The sequence below is a fragment of the Varanus komodoensis genome, unplaced genomic scaffold, assembly GCF_004798865.1.
Source record: "Varanus komodoensis strain SLA01 unplaced genomic scaffold, ASM479886v1 scaffold2, whole genome shotgun sequence".
Lineage (NCBI taxonomy): Eukaryota > Metazoa > Chordata > Lepidosauria > Squamata > Varanidae > Varanus > Varanus komodoensis.
Window position 1 is genome coordinate 5,942,665 of NW_025335568.1, and position 27,836 is coordinate 5,970,500.

Here is a 27,836-nt window from a genome sequence, read left to right on the forward strand (position 1 = left end):
ACTGTCAGAAATAGCAGTCACTTAAAACCTGCTTCTCCATCTCTGCACTCCAATATCAAATTGTCAGGGTGGAACTCTATTGGCTGCACTGATCAAATCAATGTCACACTGACATCAGGAGGCTGGGATGCAGACGAGCCCCATACTTAGACACATTCCCCACTTGTGGATGGAGTCCCAGCCAGTGGGGTGTGTTTAAGGATGGGGCATGCCTTCCACATCGCGAGCATTCCAGCTTGAAGTGCAATAATCGGTCCATCTCACGCACCCTGCTTTCGCCCTGGTGGTGCTCACACCCAGATGGACCTCCATTGACTTCAACTTTCTTTCCTCAATCAGCATTTTCTCCTTCTGGAAGAAAGAAAAGAGTGTGGCGGCTAGGAAAGGGCTTTCAGGGCTAGGGTGTGTATGTTCTTTGAGTATGTCAGGATAATTCCTGAGAAATTTCTTCCCACGTTTCTCACTATGAACTCCCAGCTTGGAAGTTCATTCCAAGCTGGGAGAGTTACAGCCGTCCAGTGCAGAAAGGAGATGATGCGGAGGCAACCTTCAATTCATCATTCTCCCACTCTGCATTTTTTTCTTTAGATGGGCTTTTTAGCCCAGCTAACTGGAGCATTTCAGTGGGGGAGGAGGACTGGAAGAGACTCAGGATAGACTATTTCCTGGCCTTTGCGGTCCTCGTTTCATTTTTCCAAGCTCAGAAAGCAGGCATTGGGGTTTTGCTGGTTGCAGCTGTAAGAAGAAAGGAGAGGGAGCGGAGCTGTGAGTTCCAGTTCTGAAGTGGGAGCGGTGCCTCTGATCTCAGTTTGGGAATCTAAACAATCTGATGTCCGCTCAAATGCAGCCTGAGAGCTGTAATGTTCTTCCTGCCACACTGCATAGGTAGCACCAAAAGCAGCATGAAAGAAAAAGGGGTCAAGCCATTTTCATGAGATGAAAGGCATTCAGAGGAGGCCGGCAGAGAAAGTGTTCTTCATTTTAGAAAAAGAAATCAAGGTATAAGATCAAAGTACAAATGCTCCTGTATAAGATGGCATCTACCTAGCTTGGCAGTCGTACCTGTGAAAAGAATCTTGGAGCTGTCACAGAACACAAGCTGCTAAAAAGGACAAATGCGATTTTAGGTTGCATGGATAGAATTAACATCTTTGAAAATCCTGGGAAGCGATAGTTTGTCCTAGCTCTGATCAGGCCCCACCTCAAACGTGGTGTTTGTACAGTTCTTAAGTTACACTTTAGGAAGGATTCAGCTGAATCTGAAGGGGTTCAGAAAAGGGCAGCAAAGATGATCAAAGGACTAGAAACTGAGTCCTCTGAAGAAGCTCAAAGGGAATGGGACTGGTATGTTCAGACTGAAGAAGGGAAGATTGGTGGAGAGCGTATGATAGCACTTTTGAAATACCTAAAGTGTTGTCATGCAGATTCTGTTCTCTCGCATCCAAGCCTGCGGGACATGAAATAACGGGCAAGTTACAGGAAGACAGATGCCGGTTGGATAGCAGGCAAATCCTACTGGTCAGAGTAGGCCAACAGCTGAACCAACTGCCTAAGGGAGTTTGGGTTGTCCATCACTGATGTATTTAAGGAGATGTTGGGCAGCCATCTGTCAGGGATGCTTTAAACTGAATTCCTGCGCTGACCAGAGGCTAGTCTTGACAGCCATTTGTAACTCCATGAAGGTATGATACTATTTTATTTCTCTGTTTTTTTCTTCTCGGATGTCTTTCAATTTTTGAAGCAATCAAAATAATTTGAAAAATGAATGCAATGCTATGAAACTGAGGAACCTTCTGGATGGAAGCCTGTAGGTCATAGTTTCCTTAAAAAAATTCTAGAATTACAATGGGCCTTCCATTCCGCAGGAAGGATGGTGTGTTTTGCTTGTGTGTTTTACATCATAACCTACAATTGCCACTCATGGCCCAACTGCAGCTCTTTCCTCTTACGGCCACCATCCCTCTCCAGAGTCTAGAGATGGGGGAGCCAGCTGTGGGACGAGTGGTGGTATGAATTATCTTTCAAGGAGGAGGTCGCAGACGTGGGGAGTGTTAATTTAGATTTTGCTATGTACTTGTTCCATTCTGATATTATTTTTAATGTACTGACTTTTTATCATCAGTTTAAAAAATAGAAATGCTCTGTAATGGATTGCATTCCTCATCTCCTTTTAAGCATTTTCTTTTGATACCTTAATGTTTCTTATAACCCACTGTGGATATGCAAAAGTGGCATAAAGGTAAAGGTTTCCCCTTGACGTGAAGTCCAGCCATGCCTGACTCTAGGGGGCGCTGCTCATCTCCGTTTCCTGGCCGAGGGAGCCAACGTTTTTCCACAGACAGTCTCTGCGGTCATGTGGCCGGCATAACTAAACACCGAGGTGCATGGAACGCTGTTACCTGCCCACTAAAGTGGTATTATTCATTTATTTATTTATTTATTTAGCATACTTATATGCTGCCCCCATTCGCCAAAGCCTCGGGGTGGCTTACAACATAAAAGGTACATATCATAGTACGCTTATATAAAATCGGAAACATCCTGGCCAAAATAGTTAAAATCAATAAATAAGTCAACAATTAAAATGACATTTAAATAAAAAGGTCTTGGCCTGGTGCTGAAAAGCAAATAACGACAGCGCCAGGCAGACCTCTCTGGGGAGCGCATTCCATAGGTTGGGCGCCACCGCAGAGAAAGCCCTCCTTCAGGTAATCACCCTCCTAATGTCCTTCACAGAGGGCTCCTGGAGAAGGGCCTCTGCCGTCGATCTCAAGGGGCGGGAGGGCACATATGGACGTAAGTGTTCCCTCAGATACCCAGGGCCCAAGCCGTTGAGGGCTTTATAGGTGATAACCAGCACCTTGAATTGGGCCCGGACTTCAATGGGGAGCCAGTGGAGCTAACGGAGGACTGGGGTCATGTGAACATAACGTCCAGTCCCCGTCAGCAACCTGGCAGCTCTGTTTTGCACCAATTGAAGTATCTGGACCGTCTTCAAGGGCAGCCCCACGTAGAGCACATTACAGAAGTCAAGTTGGGAAGTCACCAACATGTGTGTCACTGTCGCCAGGCAGTTGTTCTCTAGGTAGGGACGCAGCTGATGAATCAGCCGAAGCTGAAAGAAAGTGCTCCTCGCCACCGTTGTCACCTGAGCTTCCAGTGAAAGCTGAGAACCTTGTCCTTAAGAGGGAGTGCAACCTCATTCAGGACAAAGTAAAGGTCCCCTTCCCCGAAGCCTGACCCACCTACCAACAGGACCTCCGTCTTGTCTGGATTGAGCTTCAGTTTATTGGCCCTCATCCAGCCCATTACCTCGGCCAGGCACCGGTTCAGTACAGCCACTGCCTCACCTGGATTGGTTGAAAATGAGAGGTAGTGCTGGGTATCATCAGCGTACTGATGATTCCGCAGCCCACACCTCCTGATGACCTCTCCCAGCGGTTTCATGTAGATGTTGAACAGCAAAGGGGACAAAATGGACCCCTGCGGTACTCCATGGCATAGCTGCCATGGTGCAGAGCCATAGTCCCCCAGCACCACCTTCTGGAATCGGCCATTGAGATAGGAGCAGAACCACTGCAAAGCAGTGCCTCCAACCCCCAGTCCTGCTAGCCAATCCAGAAGGATACCATGGTCGATGGTATCGAAAGCCACTGAGAGGTCCAGGAGGACCAACAGAGATGCACTCCCCCTGTCTCTCTCCCTGCACAGGTCATCATACAGGGCGACCAAGGCAGATTCAGTACCAAACCCAGATCTGAAGCTGGACTGAAATGGATCCAGATAATCAGTTTCATCCAAGAGTGCTTGGAGTTGTCCCGCCACCACCCGCTCTAACACCTTGCCCAAAAATGGGATGTTGGCCACCAGTCTATAATTGGTGGCCATCTCTGAATCCAGGGATGCCTTCTTTAGGACTGGTCGGACTTCCGCCTACTTCAAAGGGGCAGGTACCTGGCCATCCCTGAGAGGCGTTGACCACCTCCAGGATCCAGGTCCCTATCCCATGCTTGGTGTTGTTAAGAAGCCAAGAAGGGCAAGGGTCCAGTAGGCAGGTGGTGGGACGAACTTGTCCAAGCACCTTGTCCACTTCGTCAGGCCACAGCAACTGAAACTCATCCATCAGTTTTGGACCAGACGGCGGCACTGGTATCTTTCCAGAAGACTCTGGATCACTAGTAGAGTCTAGCTCATGACGAATCTGAGCGATTTTCTCCTTGAAATGCTTGGCAAAGTCATCACAGTGGGCCTTCGAGGGTGGTACAGGGTCTTTCTTAGGGCCAGGATGAACCAGCCCTCGTACCACCCAAAAAACCTCCACCAGACGGCATTGTGAGGAGGCAATGGAAACAGAGAATTTCTTTTTTGCCACCCTCACCACCACAGCATAGGCCCGATAATGAGCTCTTAAGTGTGTTCGGTCAGATTCATCCCGAGATTTCCTCCACCTATGCTCTAGACGTCTCCCAACCTGCTTCATCGCCCACAATTCAGGTGTATACCAAGGGGAAGAGTGGGCTCTGCCCAGCGGGAGAGGACGCTTAGGAGTGATTGTGTCAATAGCCCTGGTCATTTCCCCATTCCATAGTTCAACCAGAGCATCGACAGGAGTACCAGTCTTGTCAACCAGAAACTCCCCAAGGGCCTTGAGGAATCCATCTGGATCCATCCGGCTCCGGGACCAACACAATCGGGCCCACACCCTTACAGAGGGAAAGGCCACTCTCGAGCACAAACCTCACGAAGAAGTGATCTGACCATGACAGGGGTGTCAGACACAAATTCCTCTCCCTCAGATCACCCTTTTCCTGCCCCGTCGAGAAAACCAGGTCCAGAGTGTGTCCACGTTCATGGGTCGGGCCAACGACATGTTGAGACAGCCCCATGGCCGTCATGGAGGCCATGAAGTCCTGAGCCACCCCGGTCAGAACAGTCTCGGCATGGAGATTGAAGTCCCCCAGGACCAACATCCTGGGAGTCCTCAACACCAGGTCCGAGATGATCTCCGTCAGCTCAGGCAGGAAGTCTGTTGGGCAGAAGGGTGCACAGTACACCAGCAGAATCCCCAGCCTGGTACCTTTTTATCTACATGCATTTGCATGCTTTCGAACTGCAAGGTTGGCAGGAGCTGGGACGGAGCAACGGGAACTCACCCCGTTGTGCAGATTCGAACCAGCGACCTTTCTATCAACCAGCACAGTGGTTTAAGCCACTGCACCACCTGCAGTGTGGATATGGCTCTCTGTGCATAAGTGGCATACAAGTATGCTAAATAAAATTCAGTATTTTTCTATCAGGGAAGGAGCAAACAATGCAAAACCATTTGCCCATTCCAGTTTCAAGCATCCAGAACAATGGTCCGGTGCAGATACACATTGGAGGTGCCTTTGGCAGGGTTTTTTTTTTTTTTTTAATTTTACCTGTTTTGCCCTTTTCCAAAATGGCAGGTTGTGCATATTGAATATGAAATGCTGCTTGGAAAGATGTACCAAAAAATTATAGAGTCTGTCATAGAGAGAAGGCCGGCGGAATTAAATTTACTCAGATAGATTATTTCCTGTAACAGGCATCACTCCATCAAGTCATGCTCAGAGCATACCACTTCATATCAGGGTGTTTCCAGTCAAGCTTTGAGCAAAGTGAGCTTCTCCAATTGTGCATAAACCTCAGAAATCCAAAGGGAGAGAGGTCAGAGTTGTGCTGCTTCAGTCTTCTAAAGATAAAAAAGCAGCTTTTCCTGAGTGACACTCCCTTGTTTCCTTTTGTGTTTAAATAAAAAGAATGTTCCTATACACCCCTCACACATAAAGCAAATATGTATCATCCATTCCAACCTTCTTAGCACCATAATCTCATCTCATTGGTCTTTTGAAAAGCATTTGCTAATGGGCTCTTAAGAGGGTAAAAAGGTAAAGTATGCAGGCTGCTTCAGTACCAGCCAGGTGTGTAAGTCATGATGGTAGCATCCTTCTCATTCCTCGAGTGGAGGTTTTTATTTTTACTTTTCATTCCACCTTCTCACATCCTGCATGACTTCAATTTTGTAGGGGGAGAGAAGCCGAAAGAATAACGCAACAGGACTTTTGTGGTCCTGGAGGCATCTCAGAAATGGGATCACATTTGTCACTGATCGAACTCTCTTCTCCACTCTGCTTTAATTAGTGTTAAATCAGAACACTTTTTTTTCTTTTGCTGTACTCCCTGTCTTTAAAAAATCTTATTTAAATTTCTCCCTTGGCTAGCTCAAGGCATATGATCATTTGGGAATAAAGGTATATGTAAAAGAAGCACAAGTTCCTCAAAGGCAGGCGGGCTGTCTGAGAGATCAAGCCTAATGTAGCAAGATTATGGTGCTGCATCACCAAATTAAATAAAAAGGAGACGGCAATCTGCATAACATGTGCGTTATGTCTATGCATCAAATTTGGCCATTGTAACTTCCATCAAAATGGAAATGCACCTTACCACCATAAAGGAGGCTGACAAAGTGACCTGGACACTGCCTGGGTTGCCGTCCAAGTTTTGCCCGCTGCAGCTGGGCAACATCAAGTCCCCTGTCTTCTCTCCCTCCTTCTGGTTCTTCTTCTGATCAGACTTGGACTGGACAACTCTTCAGTTAGAGGACATCCCCAACTAGGCTTGTGTTCTCTCAGGTAGGATACCTGACCACCCTAAAAGAAAGGAAGAACTGATTCTTCATAGCCCTCCACTAGCACCTGGCCTGGCTCTCCTGTATCACTTGACTTTCCAAACCAGAAAGATCATGGACTGGTCCACAGTTCTCTCTTCTAACTAGTGGCTGCAGTGGTGCAAGGAGGCATTCCCTGATTGGCTTGAGGCCAGTATTTGATCAGGATTGTACCCAGTCCACATCTTCTGGACTGAACTTGCCATCCAAAGTCCATACATTTCCAAATGTTTAGTCTGATTCATGGGCCAAGCAGACCAAAGCATCCAACAACTTGCATAGATTCCGGAAGTACATTTAGAAGTGCGTGCTATCAATGCATGCGTTCGTGGAAACATGCATGGAAATGCACATTTTTCATGAGAAATGGCAAAAGCAACGCTCAGCATCTGATTCCCACTCAGCTCAGAAGGACTTCCAAGATGGAATTCAATGATTCCGCTTTTACTGATTTGCTTGTCCCCATGCCTGATCCCCACGGAGAAGGTTATGAATGAAGGCTGTATGCATTTAATGAAAATGTGCGCTAGGCCAACCCCTCCATATTGAAGAGGGAACAGAAAAACTGAGGCTGAGATACTGTGTCTTGCCTAAGATTTCTTTCTGAGTTCATGGCTGAGTTCAGGGATGTCTTGAGTTGGGATTCCACCTCCGAGCATGAGCCACAGAAGAGTTGCCAGCATTGGCTGCAGTTTTAGGTCCCCCCCTTGACAGCACACAGATGCTAAGCATCAGCCAGGCATACCCTTAAGTGCTGAGCAAACTATTTCCATTTCAAAAGGCTTCTTCAGAGCAATTAGCATTTCCATGCAAAGCAGTCTTCTAAGGGTGGTGTGGTTTTTGTTTTTTGTTTGGGTTTCTTTAATTTCTGTTTCAGTTTTCTGCTGGTTACAAAAGCCATAGAAAGGCCTATATATTGCCTGCTATGCATCTATTCATAAAGTATGTATGCATGTCCCAGCCATTAATTCTGGGAATTGCTCATGTATAGTCATTAGCATCCTTCATGCTGTACACGCTGCTGGAATTTAGGAACTGGCTGCTCTCCTGTGCACTTAACTCCATTCTTGTGTGTCAGGTTTTAGCACTGTAAGAAAGAGCCATCTTATTCATTCTCAGCAAGCTATTTATTTATTTATTTAAAGTTTTTATATGCCGTCTCCTTGCTATATAGCCTTGGGACGGCTCACAGAAACAAATAAATACAATACAGATACATTTAAAACCCGGAAATACACTGGGCTGCACAATTAAAACTTATAAATATTAAACATTGCTAAAATATTGTTTGACCAAAAAGCTAGAAGAGGGCTGGCAAGTTAAAAGACAGCAGAAGAGTTGGTAGCCCCTTTGGCCACAAGTGAAGCTGCAGTGCCCCATGAATTCAACCTTTTCTTCTTCCTGGGATCCTAGGGGATCAGCAAGATGGCTTGCAACCCAATTCTAAAAGAAGGCAGAACGTCAGTCAAGCAGATGAGTGGCTAAACATTTATGGTGTGCAGTCATTAATGGATAAAATGAGAGTTGCAAGTGCTCCATTGGAAGAACTTTTTATCTGGAAGGCTTTACCCTTCAGTCCAACAGTTTGCAGACTGGCCTTTGAGACTAGTGATGAGAGGAAGTTACTGTAAAGCTGAGATGGACAATTAAAGATGTTCTAGCCTACAACTTCCATCAGCCCTTGCCAAGAGATCCAATTATGAGGGTTGATGGGAGTTGTAGGCAGCAGTGGCTGGTGGTTCCAGTGCTGTTGGGTTGATGTAATCTACTCAAGGTATTGCTTCTGATGTCAGTTTTCAAGTGCTAGCTATGGTGATAAATCTATTTTAGCTTCAGCACAAAGCACAACTCCTTAAAAGTTCAAGCTGAAACCCGGAGTGGCTATGGCACCTCACTGACATTGGCGCATATGGTCTTCACTGGGAGTTAGCCAAAATATCTGGATGGCTACGAGTCACAACACTTACTGTAAACCAAGTGTATCTTAATTTGTCAATGCACAACTGCACTAGATTGGGATGACAGGGTGGGGGGAAATAAATGAAGTCCCCCAACTCTACATGGTAAAACATAGCTGCAACTTCAGCCCCCACCCATGTGCCACAGCAACTGCTACACATAGGCATACTGTCTATGATACAAGAGACAATATGCATCCTGTTGGTTAGTATCAAGTCAAGGATAGCCATTGCTCTCGTTCCTTCCTCCACTTTCTGTTGGAGGAAGTTATCAGCAACGTGTGTTCAGAATCTCTTTTGGCAGGATTTGTCTCCCAACATATATCGGGGAAATTGAAGTCCCCCGTAATGACAGCATCCTGCCTCCTTGGAGCACTCGCTATTAGCCGTTCAAAAGTTTCATCCTCGTCTTCTCCTTGACTGGGAGGCTGGTAATAGACTCCAACCACTGTGCTCCTTTTATTCCTTGCTCCACTTATATTAATCCAGATGCTCTTGTTGGAGCTACTAAGCTATTCCTCCTATATTTCTGTGCCAAGATGTGTCTCTTTAACATGTAGTGCAACTCCGCCTCCCTTTCTGTTCCTCCTGTTCTTCTTGAACAGGTTATATCCTTCGGTTGTTGAACCTCAGCCATGGAAGCCCACCAAGGTCCAGTTATACCTGTCAGGTCGTGTTCACCCTCCTACATGAAGAGTTCAAGTTCATACTGTTTGTTTCCCATACTCCAGGCATCAAAGACCATGTGCCTTCTTCCTACATTTTTTGGAAGGCTATTATTGGGCTGTTTTTGGAGCAGTCTCTCCATTGTGGTCACTCAGCCTTCGTCTGTTGTTACAACCAGGAGTGCTTCTCCCTCTCCTGCTGGATTCAGCTTAAAGTTCTCCTGATAAACCTCTTAAAGATGTGACCAAACACATTCTTTCCAGTACTTGCAAGGTGGAATGCATCCCTCGCCAGCAGTCCAGGGAGTGGTCCTAGAATCCAAATCTCTCATGTCGGCACCACCTTCCTAACTAGGCATTCGCTTGGAATATTTTTTCCCCTGTCTATTTCTCTTCTTTGAACTGGAAGGGATTGAAGAGAAAACTATCTAACTGGAAACAGGCAATGTGAGTATGGTCTCACACAGGGCCATGTAGTGAGTATGTAACCGAGGCAAGTTTAGAAGAAGAATTTCGGGCTCAGTGCTCACAGCCATCTGGCTGCAACAAAATTCTTTCCTGTGGACAAAGAATCAACATCTCTGAAGGGAATAGAACAAGGTTAGGGTTTTTCTGCCCTCAGGGAATTGCATATTTATCCTGCTGGTGTGAAGCTGTATGCCAAAGTTCTCCATATCCTGATATAATGATAGCAGCTTGTTCCAGACTGGCTGGAACGCATTTATGCCCAAGGACAAGGGAGGCGGGGGAAGTGACATGAAAAGGGGACAACATTCTCACTGCCTTTCATTTGGTTTAATCTAGTTATGCCACGTTTTGCCGAACAAGTTGAAGTTGCCATTGAAGCACTGAGTGCCAACGTCCCACAACCGTTTGAAGAGAATGAATTCATAGATGCCTCCCGCCTGGTTTATGATGGAGTTCGTGACATCAGGAAAGCTGTTCTGATGATAAGGGTATGTAAGGCACCCAGAGAAATGAAAGTTTTGGCCTGGAGGGGAAGGACGAAGGACGGGGGATGCAAGAGCAGTTTGGCATTTGCTCTGTTTTGTCATCTCGGAGATGTTTAGGACTTCAAAAAAAGAAAAGAAAAACAGCCAGGGTACATCATGTTTGGGTGTCCGAGCTCATCTTGTTTAGGCTTTACTTGCTTTCATTGGGACACTGTTTCATCGTAGTACAAACCTAGAGATGATGATGATGATGATGATGATGATAATAATAATAATAATAATAATAATAATAATAATAATAATAATGAGATGAGAGGGAATAAAAAGGACCCTGACCCTTAAACTGGGAATCTCAGTTCCACGGAGAACCTGGGAGGGTGTGTGGTTGGACCACATGGCCTGCTTCAAGCATGGGAGGGGTGGAGCATCAGTACCTGCGAATGGCAGGCAGGATGGCCCTCTGGACTGGGCACCATTGGTGTAAAGACTGCAGTCCTGGCTTTCAGCCCGCACAAGGTCAACAGACGTGCATACCATGCTAGAGCTTCTCTGGCCCAGCCTCCAACTCCACCCACTTGCACCCAGGACATTATTATGCCATGCAAGAGACATTTTCTGTTTCAGTTTCCTCTCTGTTTAATATCATCGCCGTTGTTGTTACTCCCCATCTGTTTCCTGCAAGGTACGCAAAGTAAATGGTCTAGGGCCTGGGCATTTGAAGGAGTGTCACCTTTTATATACTCCTGCCTGAACTTTATGTTAATCTTTGGAAGCCCCTCTTGAAGGAGGTTAGAAGACTGGCTACCTGGAGAAGGGCCTTTTCCGGGCTGGTCACTCACGTTTTGGAATTTGCTTCCCAGGGAGAAGTGCTCGGCACCAGCCCTTTATTATTTTCAGCTCCAGGCCAAGCCCTTTTTATTTACCCAGTACTTTAAGGATTGGTGGGTTTTAAATTGGAATTTTATTTTTTCATATTTTTAACATGCTGTTATTGATTTGTGAGCCATCTTAAGAGTCCTTTCAGGTAAAGACCGGGTAAAATGTTTCAAATAGGAAAATAAATAGATAAATGAAGTGGCTTACATAATCACCCTCTGTTCTAGCCTCACAACAACTCTGCGAGGTAGCCTGGTTTCCCTTTGACTTGCATGGGATATCTCCTGCAGAAGGCTAACGTGGGGTAGGCATGGATGAGCACCCCTAAAAGGCCACACCCCAGACCAGCAAAACCTCACAAGCATTCCACTGTCCCCAAAATCCAGATGTGGGTGTGGACTTGTTCCTTCTTTGTACCAGATGTTCCTCCACCCTCCTCGCACTCTGGCCTGGGCAACGGGGGTGGCAGGTTGCCGGAGCCACGGCTTGCTTTCTCGCCGTGTCCCCGTCGGTCAGGCAACCAAGCGGTGGCCATGCTGAAAAAGAGGACAAAGACGATGGGAAAGGGAGTGAGCGGGGAGAGCCGTTCGGGGTGCCGTGTCCAAAGGCCCTCGAAGAACTGGAACCAACACTGACCCAGGCCGCCTGGCGTTCCACGTTTCCCCCCATCTATTCAGAGGCCACAGCTCCTGCTCCTTTATCCTGACGTGCAGCCAGCAGTACTTCCGAGCCACGAAGCCCAGGGCCGTGTTATTAAATCCCGCTCCCTTTGTCCTGAGGAGGACTGAACCGAGAATGTGCCGGGGCACCCGTGTTCCTGCACTGGGAAGCCTCGTGTTAGAGCCGCCATCTGGAATCAGCTGGGAGAGGAAGCTGATTGGACATGCTGCCACCACAGGCCTCCTTTCTCTGTGGGAGTCACCCGCTCCACCTGCCACGAGAGCTGAAGAGCAGCTTGTGTCAGTCACTCTGCAGGCAAACTCCCTACCCCTAATTCCGCAAGGGATTGCTCTTGAAATGATTTAGAAGGAGGAAGAGGAGGAGGAGGAATTCTTAAGAGATTACTTTATGGATAGGAAGGTATTCCGCAAATCCAGTCAAGCATTTTCCATCCTTGCAATCAAGAACCAGTGCCTGGGTATGATCTACTTATGAATGGTAGGCACAAACTGTAATGCTTACTCTGGCCCCCTTCTCATGCTTTGATAGTTAGATCAATTATGTATCAAAAGGTCAGTCTTGGGCTTGGAATACCCCGGTTTTAGTCTCCACTCAGCCGCGAAGGCCATTGGGTGACCCTGGGCCAGTCACAGAGTCTCAGCACAGCCTACCTCACAGGCTTGTTGTGAAACAAAAAGGGAAAGGGGTGTTGCATCAGCTGCCCTGACTTCCTGGTAGGAAAAATAATCAGGATATAAATATAATGCATAAATTAATTAATTCATGAATTGGCAACAAATGGTTCCCCTCGAATCTATAAGCAGGGGTACCAAATATCCTGACCATTTCTAGCTATATTTGCTTTGACTTTGGATCTATCATGCTAGATTTCTGCAAATAAAGCTGTGTGGGTGCCCCATACCCGACGAATTCTAAATCTTGGTGGGTGAAGGTGGGTCTCTTTATTTTTGTTTGCATGTTGATCCAACAGCATATTGGATAACTAGCCAGCAGTCTGAAGAATGGCTGGAAAAAGTCCACACTTTAGTTCCAACCAGTGTTTTAATACTGCTCTGCTTTTGAAAACTAAACATACACAAACCCTTTCCTTTGCACACAGCTGTCATTTACAGAGATGTCGCATATTCCCCAGAGCATCGGAATATCAGGTTTTACTACAGTTCAATTGTGCAATAAAGATTAGAACCATTTGTGTCTATTTAACGTACACATGCAGCTTGGGGCATGGGGTAGGTGTTCTTAATATCTAAATGAATAAATAAATTAACTACCTGCTTCACTGAACCTCCAAAGGAATCATTTTCAGTGTTTATTCAGGTAAGGAAACTGCCATTTCAGTGTTGAGTAACCGTTTGATTTGATTTCATCAGGTATTCCCTTCTTCCATCTTAATAAACCAAACAGCAGAATCATTGAGGGAACCATTTGCCTGTAGCATTTCAATGTTGTCCTTGCCCACTTGTTAAAGACGGAACTTAGAAGTGAAAGAAAATTGTTTCTAGTAATGGATGAATCTGCCCATTGCAGATTCTCTCCGTTTCTTAGCTTGCAGCGCTGAAGTCCAGTTTATCCTGATCTATAGAAGCTCTTAGATAGAAAGAGTTGGCGTTTGACCTCGGCAGGGAAGGGAACTGGGGGTTGGTATCCCTGCGCCAGGTTGGATGACCTCAGTGCGGGGACTCTGAAGGCCCAGTGAGTCCCTCCACTGCCCACTCAGAACGAACAGCGAAGGAATCGCACCAGCTGCCTCTCCAAGAGCACAGACTGGAGCACGGGGCATGATGGGTGGGGGCTGCAAGGGGTCTGGGACCCTCTCCCTGCGGCAAACCCCACGTGCATCCCAGCATCCTCCCTTGCCCTTGCTCTGGGCAGCCAACATGGGGCATCTAGATAAATTGCACAGGGTAAAGGAGGGTAGCCCTGGCCAAAACCCTTGCAGCTTGTTCAGACCATCGGCTGCATGAAGACTTTCCTGTTTGGAGCCTTGCATGAAGGAAAACACCAGATGTCTTTCATTCTAAACTTTGAGGTGTCTTTTTAAATCATGCGTGAAAATTCAGCACATTTTCCCCACACATCTCCTGATATGTGCATTTTGTGTTGCTAAGCTGATGAAGATACACTATTTTCCAAAGCAATTTTTCATAATATTCTTCTCACAAGCATATGCATAGTTTGAGTGCCTGTTGCCCTAATACGCACATTTTTGTACACCTCTTTTAACTGGAGAGATGCTTGCAAAATTCAGAGCATTAGAAATTCCAAAGGACAACTGTACTTCCATTCACCTACAGGTTCAAAAGTGCCAAACTGGGTAAGTTCCATTAAATTGTGAAATGAACAAAAATATCTCCCATCTTTATTCATGTCATCTTAGGGGAAATATAGTTCAGCTTTCTTTTTACACTTCAGAGTGCTGTACTCAGCTGGAGAGAATGAGGCACGTACTACAGTATCTAAATTGATGCTCGGATCTCTGTTTAAAACTATAATTTCTGAACCATTTGTTCAGGCTCAGCAAGTCCCACATTCGCTTCTCTTGTTGTGCCTCTTTAAATCTGTTCTGAAAATATGAACATTAAAATGACTTGTAATCTCATCAAGTTGTCTGTCAGCAGCTTTCATTGCCCCTCACTAATTGTTCAAGGAGCACATCAGGGAACAAAGAAATTATCGGAGAGGTTTGTCACATGCTCTTAGAAAATAAAACCTGTTCTTTAAGCTAACGGGGGGGGGGGTCCTCCCTCTCAGCCTTAACAAACGAAAGTAAAGACACTTCATTTCTGTTGTTCTGTATTTTACCAACCACGTGGAAGTAAACCAGAAGTGCAAGGAAATGTTACATCTCTGCACTATGAGGGGAATGTAGGAATTATTTTCCTTCCTTGCATAGTAGGATGAGGAGAAATATTTTTAATAACGTCTATTTGGCCAGACAGTTTTGCTGGCTGGAATTGAAACAGAAAGTAACAGGCTAAACCCCTACCATTTTTGGCAGCCCAGTACATAGAGTTTTGCCACGATCGCTGATGGTGTTTCCTCTGAGTGAATTATCGGAATGAAACTCAGTGGGCAACACCCAGGCGGACAACAGACAGAGCATGCCTTTCCCCTCCCGCCATCTTTTTTCTCATTTTTCATGTGGATGGAAAGGCAGGCTGCTGGATGTCTCCCCTACCACCTACCTTATTTTCTCTCTCTCTTATTTAATCACTGAAACTTGGAGAGCACAACCTATTTGAACGGCAGCATAGAATGGGAATGCCATCGTGGCAATGTCTTCTCCAGCCTGGTCAGGAGACTTCTGGAGGCATCAGGTGTCTTAGGGCCAGTTAACCTCCTGATCATGGTCTCATGGTATCTGCTTCCCACAGTGCCCCCATGATGTGGGGAAGGAGGGGCAGCATCATTCAGAAAGAACCATTCCAGCATCAGCCTCTGAGCTGCCCAGGGGTGCTACCCTGGTTCAGCCCTTGCCACCTTGCCTCTCCTCTGTTTTCTCCTCTATTTTCAACTGGAGAGCTGTGGGGAGCATCCACAGGTGAGAAGCTCCCATGTTGCGACTGGTGCATAGGAGAGTCGTGCTGATGAGGTGAAGGAGCGGGAGCAGCCACAAGCTTGACTGCTCCAGGTGTATCCAACTGCAAGTGGGACTAAAGCTGAGCAACGAAAGGTATGGGTTGTGCTGAATGCAGAACTCACTTTTCTCACATGCCCTCAAGACCTGAGTCCATTGAGCATCTTGAATCTGAGACTTCGGTAATGCCAGGTAAAGAATTGTAGGCATTCATCCCCGATGCGCAGGGAATGAGTACCTACTAGGTTGGAATTGACTGGGCAATAAGGCCTAATATTTATGCTCTTTTTCAAGGTCAGGTTCACTTCGTTGGGTTAACAGCATTGCTGGTCATCAGATGATCTGTTGTTAGCTAACTTTCTTCTTTAGTCTGATGGGAATGCTTTTGCTTCACTCTTTATTCTGGTTCTGCATCTTAGTCGAAAATGTTGGTGCCACTAAAATACCACACACCGGCCCAGGATCTGAGCCACATGTCCTGTCTTCCACCCCATAAGCAAGCCAGCAAAATGCTAATGAGGGTGTGCCATACTCACACCACATGGTCCTCTCCAAATGTCCTTATTAAATGGGACAGGCCATGCAGCATGAGAACAGACAGCAAGAAAAGTCTCTCCTAGGTTTTAACAAATGAAACAAGGCAGAAGTGAATTTTCATAAGCAACCACTTCTGGTCTTTAAAAAAATGCTTACCCCTCTCCCCCAAAATTTTCTTGAACAATTGCCCCCATTGGTAATCTGCTGTGATGCACAACAGTAACAACGACAATGAAGACAGGGCTTTCTTGCTGTCTACATGATCCAGCCAATCAGGGATCACATAGGTAGAGTGTTCATGATCCAGCCAATCAGGGATCACATAGGATGCTGTTGCATAGATGACTGGATTCAGGTGCATCACAACCAATGCCGCCTCACCTGGGGTAATGCTCCCTGCCCTCACTCCGAGTGGGAGAACATCTTACCACTCCATGCAGGACCCTGATGTTAACGTGGGGTGGGGTGGGGTGGAGTTGCAGCTCATTCTAAATCCAAGAAAATGACTTAAAGAATCACCCAACAAGGATGAGAATAAACACAAGCATGTATGAATATTTTTGGCCTTTCAGGGAACTTCAGTTCATATCTTGCCATCTTTCCAACAGCCTTGTAAGGTAGGCCAATCTTATGGCCCCTATGAAGTCTGTCTGATAAATTCATGGCAAAAGCATGATTGAACTGAGGAGACCTTGATTTTTAGCCCAGTCTCTTCTCACCTATACTAAATATTGTCATCAGTTGAATCAACTGATAAGCTGTCCTGAGAGTTTTGGCTGCTGGGCAGCATAGAAATTAAATTAAATTAATAAGAATAATATGCCATCATAATTATTCTCCATAATAAGCTGTGGAGAACTGAGAGCTGATGCTTCCATCTTCCATTATCAATTATTCTTGTTCGGTTACAGCCGGGATGCTGGATGGAGGGCTACTGACTACTCTCTGCTACTGACCTCTGATGTCTGTTGCATCCACAGAAGATGGACAAGTCATTAGAAGATGGAGAAACATTGCACAGCCCAGAGAGTCATGGTTTTTATTTGTTTATGTAGGATATTTCTAGCCCGTCCAATCACTTGCATTTCGGGGTGGCTCACAAATGTTCAAGGTTGCTTTGAACCTTGCAAACTGTTGCTCTCCCCTAGCCCCCATCGGACCATCGGAGAACATCGGCACAGCCTGCCTACATACCGGGAAGTGAAGCAGGAGTGGCTTTCACATAAGATGATGCCTTTCCACTGTCGTTAGGATAAGGTTCCCATGACTGACTTCTTACGTGCACAGACTTCTCACTCATTTCATGTGGGAGTTAATGGAAAGCAGCAAGAACAGCAAAGCACAGCCCCCCATTGGAGGATGGGGGCCTATTTGTCCTCTGGTGCATTCTGAAAAGAGGCAGATGCTGACCTTGCTGATCAAATCCCACTTCCCCCTTTGCAGAGAGCTTTCTCGGTTTGTGTGTTTGCCCCTCAGATCCTGTAGCTTGACTTTATTTTACACAAGCGTATGTAGACAGATAGACACCACAGTAAATGCCATTCCACAAACCATCTGTTCCTTTATGAGAGAAACCGTCTCCACCCAGAGACCCTAAAAGGCTTTGGTGGTGGGAGGAACTGAGCAGTGAGATTATGATAGGAGAATAAGAATGCGGCGAGGATTCTCATTTCCTTGGCAAAGATAGATCTGGGATATTGCCGTCTTCTCTGAAACTTCACATTACAAAGCTCATTCCATCATCCAGCACTTTTGAGAATTAAGAAAACGCACTTCAGAATGTGCCCAATTTAAATTTCAGTTGGAGGAACATCTGTTGTGTTGTCGCTGCTATGGTTGTCAGGCTATTGGGTTGCCCTGGCTCGGGGTTCCATTTTCTCAAATATTTCTTTTCTTAATCTCGGGAAGGATTTCACAATTGGATTGGCACCATCATGTTATCGGTCTTCCTTTCCCAGAGGCCAAATGCAGTTGTTGAGTGATCACATTCCAAGGGACAACGTGTCCAATGGGTGTTCAGTTGCCAAATGTACATTCCTTCTGGTTAACCGAGTTAAGAGAAATCACAATGAGGTGATGATGAATGCCAGTTGTAAAAGAGCAGAGTTGAAACAGCTTCATTTTTTCCTGGACAATTCAATTTGGGGTCCTGCCTGCCTTTGCAGACAAGTTAATTTAAAACGAAGAAGAAACAGCATTCTCTGGGCAGGTAGTTGATGAAACAGGAATGTAGTGACCACTCGGGTTTCTCTGTATCCTTTGTAATTCTGCCACCTCTTCTTGTCTTCCCTTTCACTCTCATTTTAAAACCTAGACTCCTGAAGAGCTGGAGGACGATTCCGACTTTGAGCAGGAAGATTATGATGTTCGCAGCCGGACGAGTGTTCAGACTGAAGACGATCAGCTTATAGCTGGGCAGAGTGCAAGGGTGAGTTTAAAATCCATGCAATGCATTAACACAGTTTCAAATTCCATTGCTGAAGGTGTGCTTTTGCAAGCTGATTTAGAGAATATAAATCTTCAAGTGACGGCAGGGAGCAGACCTTCCATTTGGATTGCCATGTATTGGTAATTATTTTTAACACTCGTGTTCAGCCTGCTTTGGAAGTTTATTGTAACAGAAAAGTTCCACTGAGCTGTATTGGGGTGCAGCACTTCAGATCTGGGCCCCAGTTTGGCCCTCCTGGGGTACCAGACTAAATCTTTGTTCCCCAAATGGTTTTGTGCTGTTTTATCTGTGTGCTAATAGATGTCTTTCCTAAATCTTGCTTACTGGTAATGTATGCTTTAGGCTCAAGTTTGCTGGTATTTATTTATTTAGAAATTTTGTATGCCATCCCATCGCTTATCGCCTTGGGACGGCTCACATAAATAAATAAACATAATACAAATACAATTAAAACCCAGATTAGATTTGGTATTTTGGCCTGCTCCATTCATTGCCTTTGGCCAGCCCAACACCACAGTGCAACTCCCAAGAACCTCTGCAAGTTGGAATTCAGTCTGGGACTGAAAAGGCCTCCGTGCCCCTGACTTCTGTGATGGTCATTTCACTCATGATCAGCGATTTACACCAGGAATAAAAAAAAGTCTGGCAACTCTATCAAGAGTCCTAGGAATCCCAACTTTCATATTAAAAGCAAGGGAGAAAGTTAACAGGTTTCTAGATCTCATGGTTGTTCAGAAAAGTGTACGGGGTATGGACGCTGGCTGAAGGTCAAATACACATTGAGCTGCATGTAGGTCGTTAGCATCAGGTCCTCCCCACTTTTAGCGACATGGAAATCAGCGCATGAATAGGAGCACTGTGGCAAGGGATGGAACACTCCGCTGGCTTGTTGTTCTTCACGGACAGCGAATCCCGTTTTTGTACCCTGGAGCTTTGGAACTTGGATGGGGCTTTCAATGAGTGGAGGCAGTGCTGCTTGCCAGACCTCTGACCTGCACCAGGGAGTTTGGACTCTTCTCTGTGCCCAGTAACCGGTGTCTGGACTTATATAGTTTAGGGCAAAAAGGTAAATAAGGAAAGACATGATAGAGATGTACAAAGTTATACATGGTGTGGAAAAACTGGAGAGGGAGAAGTTGAATTCTTCTCTCACATAATACTAGAACCTGTGAAGCTGAATGGCGGGAGATTCAGGACAGATAAAAAGAAGATCTTGCTCATGTATCACAAAGCCAACCGATGGAATTTGCTGCCACAGTTAGGAGTGTGCAACCAAGACAACTCAAGCTTACTTGAACTTTGTGACCATCTTTTCTTAGCACACGAAGTTCCAAGCTGACTGCCATGTTATTTCGAGTGTGCTCATGTCGTTCAATGCACTTTTGGGGGCCCATGAACTGCGATGCAGGATTAAAAATGTATAGGCTTCAGCAGCTGATTGTGTCTGAATCTTGGTTTGGTCCCAAAGGCGCAGAGGGGGTAAATCCTAGTAAAAATGAACTGAACTGAATTTTTCACCGGCTATCCGCGGATGCAGTGATAGCCGCAGATGTGGGCAGATTTACAGGCGGATTAGAGACCTTCTAAAAGGACAAGGCTGTCAATGGTTATATTTTGTAGTGAGATGTGGGGAAGAAATTTATTAAATCAATGACTGCTTACACACACACACACACAGTCACACACACTACCTCCATTATTGGCCATGTGCCTTTATTTTCCAGTAATTGAGGCAGAAGGACAGGTGGATGCTTTGCAGCGGAACTAGAGGGACCTTTGTCTGGTCTAGCACGCCTCTTCTCATGTTCTTAAAGGGTCTGGTTCTGCACATCTCTAGAATCCTATTGGTATTTTGACACCTGCGGTATGGTTGGAGAAGCAGCGCACCAACCCCACCATCCCACTCATCGCAACAGGCTGGCTGTTTGCACAGATAAGGCCAACAGCTGCTCGCTGAGTTGCATCCAGAGTGTCCTTGAGACTCACAAGGGCCGGGTGGGGTTTTCAATGCAGCGGTGAGTCCCACTGCCAGGACTGGGTTTCCAAGGTAGCGCAGCTGTAAGCCACAGTCTGGTCCACACAGTTGTCCCTGCCTTCTCTACCTTGCATTTTGCCAGAACTAGGTGATTTGCCTCAACTTTCCTCTTTGCTCCCTCTCTGAGTTTTGGAACTTGGATATTCACCATGGAACACCCAAGTAGGAGCAGGACATGCCCTTCTCATTCCCTCGCTACCTGATAAGGCTTGCACAGTGTAAAAAAGACAAATTGAATCGCCAAATGAGAGGACACCAATGTGCATAATATTTGCATGTGCCAGATGTAAAAAATATAAACAGTAACTGTATTTCAAATGGAAAAGCACTGCCTCTCCCCATGGACACATTGGTGAGCAGGAGCTTCTTGCTCAGCCCCCTGACCTAGTGCTCAGGGGCAACTCAGCACTCCTGTGACCCTTCTTTGAATGGACTGGCAGCCCACCAATTAAAGAATAGCTTCAAACATTGGACCGTCCTCTGGTAGCTCTACGAAAAAGAGGACTGCCCTCTCTAAAGGACACTTGGTCACCCTGTTAATGGACCATGAAGTAACATTCCCAACAGGAAGCTGCTATGCCATTTCCTAGAGGTGCCCAGAGTTTTTATTTACAGTTTCATTGGTACTTTTGATTGAGCAAGGGAGTCAATGAATTTTGTTGTTCAGAGAAGTTTGAAGAAGCTGCTTTGATTACTGAATTGTCATGCAGGGTGGAAAAGAGAGCTCACTTGCCCTCCATTCCGACACTCCTTGGCTGTGCTTCCTGGGCTCTTCTTTGTTCATTTCAACATCTTATTTTTATGAGAAGCGGGGTGGGGAAACAGCAGTAGTTCATCAGTATTCAACACCATTTCCAGTGCTGGAAAGTTGCAGTTGTTCCCAATGTTCTTGTTTACGGACAGCATTTGCACATTGAGCAAAATGCACATATTGTCCAGCGCCACGGAGACACATGAGTTTTTTTCTGACTTAGAATGCGGTCGATGGAAGAGAAGAGTAACAGTTGAAACTGCCCTGAAATTGCACCAACTCCCAGCTTAGGCAACGTTGCAATAGAATGCCAGGTTTGTTTGGAATGTGCCGCAGCTGTGCGCACTGGGTGTGCAGGAAATAATTATTTAAAAGACCCACTGAAGGCATATACTGTGTGCTGTACTCCACGAGGTTCTCCATTAGTCAGGGCTTCCAGTGTGCTAATTTGTCTTGGTGAATGGTTTTAAAGTGCTGCATCGTCTCTGCAAATCTAATTGCAACTGAAAGTAATTGTTACTGAATCAGGGCAACTTTCGTAGGATAATTGTTTCATGATAAACTGAAGATGCTGTCATGGGTGACCTTGACTTGTGCAAGGAGACTGCCAATTAGGCTGATGAGTGACCCCAGCAGTCAGAGGATGCTGGGAAAGTGGAGCTTGTGGTACCTGCAGGGTATTACCAGCCTTGGATTAATGGTTTACCTTTTGCTAAGTAGTCTGCAACGGCTGAGATAAGAAGCCAATGGAATTCTAGGCCAAAAATTGTGGAAATGCACTCTCCCGAAATAAGGATATATGGAACCGGAAGTACTCTTGCTTATGATGACCAAGCTTATTGTTTTGGGAGGAAATACATGGGGCCTTATGAGTTGGCCAAAAAGAGGAAATGCACCCCCCAAAAGAGGTCCTTTTTATTTGTGAAGTTATACGTACTGATCAAATATAGAGGCAATTGTTATAATTTCGATAAGGATAGTTCAAGAGCTCTGAGCCATGCTCACTCTGCCATCCAAGTGAAGTGGATGAGCAGCTTCAAGGACCAGGTTTTCCTTCTCATGGTTCTAGATTTAGTCAGGATATGGGCAGGTCAGCCCATAGAAGATGGAAGGCTATCCTTGGTCAAACCCCCAAATGCCTCCTACAAAACATGCCTTCATGGCAGGACTGAGGGCCTTCCATGCAGCCTACCTCAGGTCATGGCTGTACTGATCGGCCAAAGACTCCATACAACTGTGTAGACTCAGACAAGTTACTGTCTGAATTCTATTTCACACATAGGGAATGGAATTAGGAAACAGTAACTTGTGGAGGTTCACACAAAAATGGTGTGTCTAATGCTAGGCTTCTGCCCCAGTTCAGGAAATCCTCAGGGCTTTGGTAATCATTCTATTTCCTATTTTTCATTCCAAATTGTCCAGCTCATAGCACATTGGAACAACTAATTCAGGGTTTGACTGGTACACTAAGTAGAAGTGGATACCGAATAGACCCAACATGTCATTAAAATCTTGTAGCTGCAGTGGTTGTCATTAGGTGGATCAAAATGTCAAAGATGATTTCGTTTCTATACTACGCAGCAGCTGACGTTCTCTAAGCAAGTCACAACAATTCATTAAATCACAGACTACAAATACAATAAAAACATTTTTTTTTCTGAACGCACAACATTTTTAAAAAGTGAACAACTAAAACCATTTTAGTCTAAACTAGACCTGCTCAAAAGAGCTGACATAAATACCACATAAATGTCCTTAAATTCCATCAAATGCCTGGGTGAAGAGGGCAATTTTAACCTGGTGCTGAAAATATGACAGAGTTAATTTGTCACATCAGGAAGCCACCACACAGAAGACCCTCTTCCTCTTTACCATCCAAGCTTCCTTTGGAGGTGGATCTTGGAGGCTTCAGAGGAGCCATGCCCCCTGGGCAGGCTAGCACTGCTCCTAACAGGACTAGCAGCTACCTCCCAAACTTCCTGGGGTATAAGAAGGGAATCCCCATGTGTACTGGCGTATATGTGCAGAGCTTCTTCAGATGACGGGGACCTGTGGCCTGGCCAGAGTATCTCTCCATGGGAATGGACAAGCACCCCCCAGCACCTCCTATATGTGTTATTGCAATGCATGCTGGGCCATCAGAAACACCCTAGCAATACATATAAGATCGGGCTACGCTTTCCTCCAAGCTTCATCAGGCCAATGCCCTCAGCCACTGAGAATCAAGCTTGCTTGCATCTGCGTAGCTCCCTCCTCTCTCATTTTGCTCACATCCCTCGGCCCCTTCCAACCCTACTATGCTATGACTCTATGAATGACAAACTGCTTGGAAATGGCACTTATTCCCAGCCCTGAGTCCGTCAACAATTTCAGCAAAGCCTTTTCTCACGCAGAGCTTTCCTTCTTCCTTTTTTTCCCACATGCCATTACCAACTGGAATGGCATATCCCCTGATAAGAGCATTAAGGCTACTTAGAGTAGTCCATCTTGATCTCCAACTGCCAGTCAAGGGTTTGGTGCATGCAGTAGTGTCCCTGGAGCCACTGCCAGCACCCACCCGCCATGTTTGTGCCAAGAAAAGCCGAATATTGAAATGTGTATGCATGAAGAATATTTGCATCCATTTTGCAATTTTCTGTAGCCAAATTGTCTCCTGCTGCTTAGTCACAAGTGGCGCAGTGGTTTGAACCGCTGTGCTGCTGGGCTGGTAGATCGAAAGGTCACCGGTTCGAATCTGCACAACAGGGTGAGTTCCCGTTGCTCCGTCCCAGCTCCTGCCAGCCTTGCAGTTCGAAAGCCTGCAAATGCAAGTAGAGGAAAAGATGCCACTTCAGTGGGTTCCGTGCACCTCGGTGTCTAGTCATGCTGGCCACATGACCACGGAGACTGTCTGCGGACAAATGCTGGCTCCCTCGGCTAGGAAATGGAGATGAGCACTGCCCCCTAGAGCCAGACAAGACTGGACTTAGTATCAGTATCTGGCCACAAAATTTCGTTGCCAATGCAATGTTGGGGAATGGAAGAGACCCTTGCACCACTTCTCAGAAGCTGTTAGCATTTTAATGACCACAAATCCATCCTCGGTTAAAAATAAATACATTTGAATATGCAGGCCTCTTTTAAAAATGCATTGGGTCAAGGTTAGGGTGTTATAACCATGATGTGAATAAGACTATATATCAGTAACATATATGCACAGATTAATACATGCATTCTTGGAAGTACAGATGAGCGTTAGATGCATAAAATGGGCCAGGGATTTTCTTTTAGATGTGAAGGAAAGAGAAATCACTTTACTTGCCTTTGTGTATATGGAGGTAAGGAAGCTTTTTTCCACATTAACATTTCAGACTGCTGAGCTACATTGATAAGACCTAATTAAAACACAGGCATTGAATTCTAATTTGATTAACTTGCACATTTCCCCATTTTTCTGATCTCCTGTTTCTTGATAACCTTTTTTTAATTCCGGTTTTGGAAAAGGTCAATTATGAATTTTTTAAACGCCAAGAGCATTTTAAGAGTATGTACAGGGAGGGTGCAGCTGATTGGAAGTGACATAAACAAGAAAAATATAATGATACTTAAATATGTGTCACACCCCATTAAATGTGCCACACGGCTTGGCGGAACCCCGGAGCCAAAGAGTATCACAGCCTAGAAATCATTGTTGGAAGTGCCAGTTTGATCATCACAAGTAATTACTGTAATTTTTCTATTCCTTGTTCCAACTTTGTTGCCGGTTTCATGAAAATGTTGAAGTAAACTAGAATTTATTCCAAATTCAAATCAAACCTGAACTTTCCCTTGAAGGAAAAATAACAAAACTGAGGCTATCATACTCTGGACATATCATGAAAAGGCAAGACTCACTGGAGAAGATAATCCTGATAGGGAAAGCTGGAGACAGAAGAAGAAAAATAAGACTAAATCTGAGGTGGATCCACTCCACAGGAGTCACAGCCTTGAACTTGCTCGGTGATGGGGTCTTTTTTGACACTTCTTGTAGTATAAATGTAGTATATGGTGTAAGAGTCATTTAATACCAGGCCAATAGTATTTGCCGAGACAACAGGTTTTCCTTGATAGTTCAAAGATCTTCAGGGCACCCAGATCTGTCTTCCCAAACATGTCTGCCGGTTCTTGGTTTCTTGCCATCTTAATTTCTTCTTGACTTGCACTGTGGAACCACTGCTCAAGCTTATGCCATACCTTCAATTTGGCTGGTCCTTCTTCAGGAGTAAAGATGAGTAATGAAGAACTGCCTGTGGTTTACTTGGTCTCAGTGGAAATTGGGTATTGCACCTCAAGGAGTCCGCACACTAAATTTGCTCCAGTAAGATACCCCTCTTCATCACCCACCCAGCCAGCTTCTTCTAAGGCAACACATGAACTTTCCTTTTTGGCCCATTCTCCTCTGGAGGTCTGACATACTCCTCTCGGCTGTTCACAAGATCAATCCCAGACATGGTATCCTAGAACTGTATAATTGCTAAAACAATTACTGAAAGAATTCTCTAAGGAAAACCCCATCTGTATTGAGAAACTTCTGAAGATGCTTTGAAGTTGCATTCCCATCAGAGCAGAGCCAGCTGTGATGGGCAGTGCGTGTTCCCCCTCACCCTAGGAGTTCTGATCACCTTTGTGGGTTGGCCTCAGCCTGTGAAGGGCACATGGTGGGGATGTTTAACCCTTTCATTGCTATCGCTACATCCTCTGGTATAAGTTCCATAGTTTAACCATAGTTGTATGGAGAAGTAATTTCTGAGCTGATAAGTGGCCATCAAGGGAAGATCTGATCCTGCATCTCCACTTCTCTGCTGATTGTTTGCTCAGGCTGAAGGCCTCCAACCACAGTTGCATTGCAGGATTAAAGAAAGCTTTCAGGAGAAAATGGAACAACCAGCACTGTGAGTTGGATTCTGTGGGTATCTACACGGACATATTAATACTGCAGAGCTGACCATTCATATTTCTTTCTGTATGGAAATACACTGATGGAAATTTTGGTGCTTGTAGTTATATCTAGATATTTCTCTAGTACACCTGATATCTCAAACTCGGAAGGTGAAACTTATCAGTTGCAGGATATCTGAAACCGTTGATTTATCCTTGAAATATTATGAATTGCAGGGAGAAATGTTTTCACAATCTCTGCTCTCCACCTTGCAAGATTCAGCTCTTATGAACTATTTTTCCAGTCATGTGGATGTGGTGGGAAGATCATTGGCAGCACCTGCTCTTGACAGGAGCTAATCTGAAAATGAAAACAAAAGCAAGTGTTGTATGTGTTTGTTTTAATCCAGGCTATAATGGCTCAGCTTCCCCAGGAGGAGAAAGCTAAAATAGCAGAACAAGTGGAAATATTCCACCAGGAAAAGAGCAAACTGGATGCAGAAGTGGCCAAGTGGGATGACAGTGGCAATGATATCATAGTCCTGGCCAAGCAAATGTGCATGATCATGATGGAGATGACAGACTTCACGAGGTACGTATGTGTCCTGCTTCGCTTGCTAGGGCAGCGGTTGCTGGATGAGGAGGCCGTAGGAGCAGCAGAACTGGTTCTGGGTTGAAACAGTCAGGCCACATACTGGGATGGTGGTAGGATTCATTCTCATGTACAGCTAGACGTGTTTTGTGCAGGTGTAAGAAAAACCATGCAGTGGAGAAGAGAAGGTTGAGGGTGGTTGGGGAAACGAATGTTGCAATGGTTGGGAATATGAGCAATGGAACCAGTGGCTTAGGAGGAGTGAGCTGGACTTGATGACCTTACTGGATCCCTTCAACTCATTCATCTTGTGATGCCGAACTCTATTATTCTGTGAATAGTAACAAAATAACAAAAATGATCCAGGGTTTGCAAACACTGCCCTGTGAGGAAAGACTGAGAGAACTGGGCATTTTCAGCCTTGAGAAGAGAAGACTGAGGGAGGACATGAGATCCCTGTATAAGTGCCTCAAAGGCTGTCACAAAGCGGAAGGTCGAGATCTCTTTTTGGTGATGCCAGAGTGCAGCACACGGAATAATCAGAAGGAAGGACTCCCTGGAGAAGAGCCTAATTCTGGGAACAATAGATGGCAAAAGAAGAAGGGGAGGGCAGAGGATGAGGTGGCTGGATGGAGTCACTGAAGCAGTTGGTGTGAGCTTGAGTGGACTCCGGGGGCTGGTGGAGGACAGGAAGGCCTGGAGGAATGTTGTCCATGGGGTCGCGATGGGTCGGATGTGACTTCGCGACTAACAACAACAACAACATCAGGAAAAGTTTCCTGGCAGATCAGTATGACAGTGGTACCAGCTGCTTGGAGAGGTGGTGGGCTCTCCCACACTAGAGACATTCAAAAAGAAACTGAACAGCCATCTGAGTGGGATGGTATAATGTGGTTTCCTGCAACACATTGGCCCCTTCCAACTCTAGTATTCTATGATTCTATGGTCTTTCTATTGTTTTTAATAGTGAGATTTTGGGAGGGGCTCACCAGAATTGGGAGGTGCTTTGGGAATGAGGGTAGCCAGATTCTTGTGCAGTTGAAAACAATGCTTAGAATAAACCTGGAAGGGCATTTCAGGGAGGAGATGATGGAATGCGATTTAGGAGAGGTAGGAGAGGACTCACAGCTTTCCCATCCTGGAAGGAGCTGCCAGCACTTGCTCTCCTGACCTGGTCC

The 27,836-nt window shown here is 45.6% G+C and overlaps 1 protein-coding gene across 7 annotated transcripts in view; it reads left to right on the forward strand.

The window, feature by feature from the left end:
• The window catches only part of CTNNA2 (catenin alpha 2), a 510,292-nt gene that overhangs the window by 445,612 nt on the left and 36,844 nt on the right, over positions 1-27,836 (forward strand). For all 7 annotated transcript variants that reach the window (XM_044429090.1, XM_044429093.1, XM_044429092.1 and 4 more), the window contains 3 exons: positions 10,116-10,267; positions 18,250-18,363; positions 26,477-26,658. In XM_044429090.1, the coding sequence (XP_044285025.1) occupies positions 10,116-10,267; positions 18,250-18,363; positions 26,477-26,658 (448 nt within the window). The remainder of the gene's footprint in view (positions 1-10,115; positions 10,268-18,249; positions 18,364-26,476; positions 26,659-27,836) is intronic.